General features: G+C 35.6%; 1 protein-coding gene across 1 annotated transcript in view; it reads right to left on the bottom strand.

Moving 5' to 3' along the window:
• The window catches only part of DNAJC15 (DnaJ heat shock protein family (Hsp40) member C15), a 61,034-nt gene that overhangs the window by 39,392 nt on the left and 14,337 nt on the right, over positions 1-7,305 (bottom strand). The window contains exon 2 of the mRNA XM_023513637.1: positions 2,040-2,116. Coding sequence (XP_023369405.1) covers positions 2,040-2,116 — 77 coding nt within the window. The remainder of the gene's footprint in view (positions 1-2,039; positions 2,117-7,305) is intronic.

The raw sequence follows: 7,305 nt of genomic DNA, 5'->3' as shown, positions 1-7,305 counted from the left end.
CTTTTTTAACAAAAAAGTGAGACCTATTTCTACAAAAAGTTAAAAAAAAAATTAGCCAGGTGTGGTGGCACATGCCTGTAGTCCTATCTAATCAGGAGGCTGCCACAAGAAGATTGAGCCCATAAGCTCAAGGCTGTGATGAACTATGATCACGCCACTGCACTCCAGCCTGGGTGGCAGAACAAGACCACATCTCACAAAAAATAAATAAATAAATAAATAAAAAAGAAAAATAGCAAACATGTCCTAATTATTTTGAGAGCACTGAATAAAAATATTACCCTTTTACCCTAATTAGACTTTGACTTTTAGTAGTGTCTGCTAGTGTCTTTGTCTCCAGAAGTCTTGCCAGAAAATCAGTATATGAAATTACAAACTTTAATTCAATTTCTAATCATAAACTTATTTGCAGAGCAAGAGCTCTACTTGGAAAATTCAACTGCTTAGCTCTCTCAGAAAAACTTACCTGCCTGAATACACTGTTATTCCTGTGCGAGTAGCATGTTATAATGTAGGGCAGGATGCTAGAAATGGGAAAATGTGAAGTTGTCCATCTAAGTGAGAGGGGAATCTTGAGATCAAGGAGAATATTAAATAACGTGAAATTAAATGATGTTGATTCCCCAACTGCCTAGGTAGTTTATCACATAGGTGTCCTTTTTCTTCAATTGATTCCATAACAGTATAAAATGTAACTTTTACATTACCTCAAAATTCTTCAAAACCACAACAGCCACAGTGACTGACTTCTTCAGTTAAAAAGCATTTAAAGGCTTCAAGAAGTGACATCCAAAGGTTTATTTTAACCATAAACGGGAAGACCTAGATCCAACAAGTCTATATGTACTTCCTCCTAAATTCTGTTCCTTGGTTGTATTTGACTGTAAGAGCATCAGCCCATTATTTAATATTCTAGTTAGTAATATGAATTTGGCCCAGTGTGTTCTCTACAGAATACACACACCAATACTTGTCATTTTAGAAAGTAGACCCTGCAACTAGTACATCTTTCTCTAATTTCAAATAAAAAACTCACATTTGAATTTGCCTGTGCCTATTCTACCATAATAATAATAAGTGGGGTTGATTTTTATGGGCCAGTTTGTCAGAATGCCTTTTGAGACAAGATCTCAAAGATCTTCACGGGTCTTCCCGTGAAGCCCCAGAAATTGGCTAAGTATTGGCTAAGTATAAGCTATGTAACAGAGACACAAGACCCTGAGGACAAAAAGATCAAGAGAATCTGAACCACTGATTTTTTAATTTTAAAGTTGACTGTTAAAATGCTTTAAATGATAACTGTGAAAATAAGTACCCTACATTTTGCTAGTGGGCCAATGTAATCACAAGAAATTTAGAAACACAAATGCTAAAACAACAACAAAAAAGAATTCTTTATCAACAAGTAAATAATCTCAGATTAACATTTAATTAGGAAATAGCTATACGCAATTTAAAACTACCATAAAGTAATAATAGAAGTGGATAGCAATTTTACTTTTCATCTTTGTAACTATCTTTTCTAAAAAGGTAATTTTGGCAGTGAAAGAAATTCTCCTAGGTTTATCGCAGAAATTACACCAATATGTTAACAGATAAAATAATAAATACACCACAGGGAACAACTATGCTCATTATAAAGAAATGACAACTTAAATTGTATAAACCTATCTATAAGAAAAAATAAATATGGGAAGACAAAGGAACTCCGTATTCCTTACATTGCTTCTTATTAAAAATTTCCTTTTATAGTACTCTGTAGCTCCAACACACACCACCGCCACTACCAAATGCCAGGAAGAATAACTATTATGGGAGCTAGTCTTCCTAGCTTTTCTGTCATTAATTTTCTTTGCTATAAAGTTATCCAGATTTGCTCCACTGACAAATGCTCAGTAACTATCAATGATGGAAAAACTGAGAATGCATTATGTCGGAGACCCAAAAGCCCAGAGTCCGACAGGTCTCCTCATGAATCCCTGCAGAAGCTTTTTGACAGTATTTCTCCTGCAGTTCAATGATACGCGTCTGTATCTCACCTGCAAATGCAAGAGCTGCGACACCCAGTCCGACAGCTATCAAACTTCTCGCCTGTGGAGGAAAAAAATGATTTCCACTTAAGAAGTGTTACACACTGGGTTTTAAAAGTAAATCATTTCTAATAATGAGGATAATTATATTAAATACTACATTTTCTTCAAGCTCTACTGTGAAGAACAGAACTTAAAAAAAAGGCAGTGTCTGTGGGATTATATCTGCTGCTTGCTATATCAGCTAATTTTCAGTGAATTAAAATGATTCAGATTTTCATTTAATTTCCATATATTTGAATTCATTATAACCAAGAGTTTTTATATTACCTATCGCTAAAATTTTTCTTAGACTATTTTTAATAGTGGGTTTAATACATTTACCTCCTATAAAGACGAAAGGCACATATTTTTCTCCTCCATATTTTATCTTTGCAGTGCTTATATTTAAAAATTTAGTAAAAACCACAGATCAATGTTTAAGAAGAGGTCAATCCATTAGATCCAGTAAAGACTTCTAAAAAGCTAGAACAATCTCCCTAGGGATCCGTATGGATACATTTCACACTGCTGCAGACACTGTAAGGTGGAGGCTGAGAGACTCACGGGATGAAAAAACCAAAAAGCCCTTTAGTCATCCACCTTCATGTGCTGTAAGGAAATACATAACAAGTCTTAGGAAATCAAAGCCCCAAACCTTCAACAGATGACTCTATAATGAGAAACATCAGACCAGCAAGGGACTTTAATAACACTGTGAGAAATCTAGAGCTTTTCATAGATAAGAGGAAGGAAATTCCTCTAGCCTTTTCCCCTCTGTGTAGCTCCAAGGCACTTTTTCACCAGGCTATGACACTAGAACCATTTCAGTAAAGGAAGATACATTCTTGGTACAAGAGAAAAAGCCTAGAGCTACCTACCCGGAAAGGCAAACAGTTTGCAAGGTTCCTTTTGGGTTACCTAACTTTAATTATTCCTGAATAGAAGGAGGTAAGGACTGATTTAATGAAAACACTCTGTTGAGGTTTATTTTTGGCATTGTCTAGAGCTTCTCTGGTGTCACATATTTTGAGCTTTCCCTCCAATCCAAACTACTCAACTGTTCCATGTATGAATTATATTTTCTTCCCTTATAACTTTGTTAATTCTTTCATCTGACTACAATGTTGCCTACCCAAATCCCACCTATTTTGAATACCCCAGTTTGAATCCTCCACAGAATGGCAGAAGTCATGTACAACACACAGCACAGGGCACATATCCAAATACACATGTAGGATTCCTCCAAATTAATACACATTAAAAGACAATCCAATAGAAAAATGGGCAAAGGACTAGGTCAGAGACTTCACACACACACACAATGATTAATAAATACATGACAAGGTGGTCAACTTCAAGAGTAATTAGAGAATACTAACAACGATAAGAAAGTGTGGAAATATTACCAACAGAATATAAAGATTTGTGGCCTTTGTGACTTTATTTTGCCCACTGATGTATCTCAAGAGCCTAATAACAGTATCTATACCTCCTAGGGTAATTATGAGAATAAAATATAAGAACATATGTAAAGAACTTAGTTAGCATAGTAGCGTGGCACATGTTAAACAATCAGGAAACGTGAACTGCTTTTGATATTATAGATATAAATAACTAGCTATTCATGACTATAACCAGTATAACAGAAGCACGAACAAAGTTCTGTAACTCTTAAATTTCTCTTAACAAGAGAAGATTCAGAGAAGTGGTTTTTGAAGTAACTCCTAGAAAATGAATTGGTCTAGGATGAAAAACACCAATTTTTCACATTTTATTTTATTTTTTCAGACAGAGCCTCAAGCTGTCACCCTAGGTAGAGTGCCATGGTATCCACAGCTCATAGCAACCTTCAACTTCTGGGCTCAAGCAAGTCTCCTGCCTCTACCTCCCAAGTAGCTAGCTGGGACTACAGGCGTCCGCCACAACACCTGGCTAGTTTTTGGTTGCAGGTGTCATTCTTTTTTTTTTTTTAGACAGAGCCTCAAGCTGTCCCTCTGGGTAGAGTGCTGTGGCATCACAGCCCACAGCAACCTCCAACTCCTGGGCTCAAGCAAGTCTCCTGCCTCAGCCTCCCAAGTAGCTAGGACCACAGGTGCCCGCCACAACACCTGGCTATTTTTTGGTTGCAGCTGTCATTGTTGTTTTGGCAGGCCTGGGCTGGATTTGAACCTGCCACCTTAGGTGTATGTGGCTGGCGCCTTAGCTGCTTGAGCCACAGGTGCCGAGTAGGTTTTTCCCATTTTAAAAAATGCATAGTTAAAAAAATTGAGTTATTCTAATTTTAAATTTTTATAGATTAATAACAATTTTATCATTTTTTACTATTTTAACTACTCAAAATATATGAGACAAATACAGTATTTGCCTCTACAATTCTAAAGTGATTTGTATTTAAAGGACTAAAGGCATATATAAGAACATTAAACCATTAGGCATTTGTTCATTTTTCACTTTATTCTAACAATATATAAGGCTATGTTTAACAGTAAGAGTTTGATTCAATTCAGTAAATAAGCATTAAGCACGCTGCTGATTATTCTCCACTTGTCCCCCTAGATTCATCCTCTACTCCGTCTGCCTTGTTCTGTACAGAAGCCAGACTCACCTCCCCTCTGGCTTCTGGTTGGATTTTTATCAGTGAGAGGAAGCAGCGACAGAAAAACGAAGGGTAGAAGGAGAAATGATGCACCACTTATTCCCCGTTTCTTCCCTGCCCCTGCCTTGTTTCCATGTTGGCCCCAGGGGTGGCTCCTGTTCCAGGCCTACAGCTCTCACTGAATTCAGAAATACAATTCCTATCCTCGCCCCTTAACCTAGGTAGACAGCAGTTTCCAACAACTACTAATTCCAAGGTGATCCATCATCATTTTTTGGTTACCTTAAACCATGCCCACACCTGCAAATAGTCCCTTTGTTAAACTGTCTTCAAGAGAAACCATCTGTCTATTACTACTACCAATTCCTTCTCTGTGAAAGTTGCTACTTGACAGTCACTATACTACATGTAAGAGATTTAGCATGGCACAAGGCAAACTTGGCCCTAGGACTTCTATCATATAGATCCTATGTAGGACCTTGAACATGGTAGGTGGTCTCCAATGTTTACTCTAGAATAATATACCAGAGATCATTTTTTTAACCCTTATTATAACACTTACTGTACTAAACTATAGTTGGATGTGTTCTATCTCCTTTAGCTTTTCAAAGTAATCAAGAGTCCCTTAAAAATCCAGTGAATCTATGGACCACCTCCCCAGAAAACCATAAATATATGTATAATATATATGTGTGTGTGTGTGTGTGTATATATATATATATATATATATACCACAAATTTTTAGATATACTATTTTGAAAGGATTCTTTGGTTTTCCTGAAGTCCTTCAGTTCACAACATACGAACACCTACTTTAAAAAAAAATTACTGAGCTCACTGAAGTCAAGGAGGATTTCTTATTCCTCTTTAAGCTGCTAGAACACATCAGAAGATGTGCCATATATACTTTACATTCATTCAACAATAAAACAAATGTTGAATAATTTAAAAAATAATCTCTATGTTTCAGGCTAACTTGTTTAAAAGAAAAACACAAAACACCTTGCAATCTTTAAAAAGAGAGTAAGATACTAAACAGGAATCTGAAGAGAAAACAACAATAAGAAACATCCAAACTAGGTAGAACACTGGATGTTCAATAAATAAATGACCCAAACTATGCAATCAAATCTTCCTTATCTACACTACCACAAAGTATAGCATAGCTTATCAAAAATCCTTTCCTTTATTGGAATTAACATTCCTTTTTGAAAGGAGGTGATATCTGAATTATTTCTAACTGTAATTTAATTCATTTGATACTAAAACAATACTTTTTGAGCATAAACATTTTATAGGCTGGGCACAGTGGCCTAAGCTTGTAATCCCAGCACTTGGGGAGGCTGAGGCAGGAGGATCACTTGAGCCCACAAGTTCAAGACCAGCCTGGGCAACAGAGTAAGATACTACCTCTACAAAACAAACAAACAAAAAATTAGCTGGCTGCAGTGGTACCACTCAGCTACTAAGGAGGCAGAAGCAGGAGGATTGCTAGAGCCTAGGAATTCCAGGTTATGGTGAGCTAAGATCATGTCACTGCATTCCAGTCTGAGGAACAGTGTAAGACTCTGTCTCTTAAGAAAAACTTAAATAAAAAAAAACAATTAAGTTATAGTCAACTTGTAATTTTTTTAGAAATCATATATCCCACATAATAAAATTCGTACTCTGAAATGAGAATAAAAGTCCTTTCTTTTTTTCCCACATCTGTTAGGTCTATAAACTGTTAACACTTTATTTGATCCAGAATAAGTATGATTTATTTTCTAGAAAAAAATATGTATCTACTATCTAACATTCCTTATTCACCTGAAAGCCATTGGTATTTCTTTTCAGACACAGATTTAGTGAGCTGTAAAATAATAACTCCCCCCAACCCTCCATATATCTGAACGACCCAAACAGGAAATAAAACCATCTAATTTCAGACACAGAATATAGAAGTATAAGAGGAGAGTCAATCTAAAGGCTGAGCAAGCAGCTCACACAGAATTCCTAATCATACCTTTATTTGACCTTAATTTTTGAAAATAAGATAACGCCTAAAACACACTAGGGTTTTTGAATAGCCCATGGTTCATTTGGCATAACTGAATAAATATCCAAAAATTCAACATGTTCTCTATTTCAATAGTGTGGAAAAATATTAAACATGTGCTTTATCACTGTGTTGTATTTCTAATGTATTTAAACTTCAGTACTATCCCCTTGAGCTAAGAGGATTTATTTTGTTTCTTTTATCAAAATATACAGTTGATCCAGCTATAAACATGAAAATGTACTTCAATTTTTTTTTTGAATGTTTTTAAAACAATGATACTTTAAAACTAAATTGCCAGTAACAGAATGAGAAAAATAACATTGAAAAGGCAATATAAAAGCAGAATGGTGAATCAGGCATGGTGTTGGGACCACAAGTATAGTCATTTCCTACCAATGAGGCAGTAATGAGGTTAAATGTCTAAACTGTTCATGCAATTAGATAGACATAATAGTTTATCTGTGAATTTTTCAGAAATAGAGAAATGTTGCTATTACTTTGACTCAGGAAAAATTAGGGTATGTGCTGAAATAACAAAAAATCAGGAAGTGTGATTTATAAAGAAAGGTAGGTGCTGAACACAGTGGCATGTGCCT

The sequence above is a fragment of the Otolemur garnettii genome, unplaced genomic scaffold, assembly GCF_000181295.1.
Source record: "Otolemur garnettii isolate 467f Iridium unplaced genomic scaffold, OtoGar3 scaffold00043, whole genome shotgun sequence".
NCBI classification, from domain to species: Eukaryota; Metazoa; Chordata; class Mammalia; order Primates; family Galagidae; genus Otolemur; species Otolemur garnettii.
The sequence above is the reverse complement of the archived record's forward strand: the minus strand, read 5'-3'. Positions and strand labels throughout refer to the sequence as shown.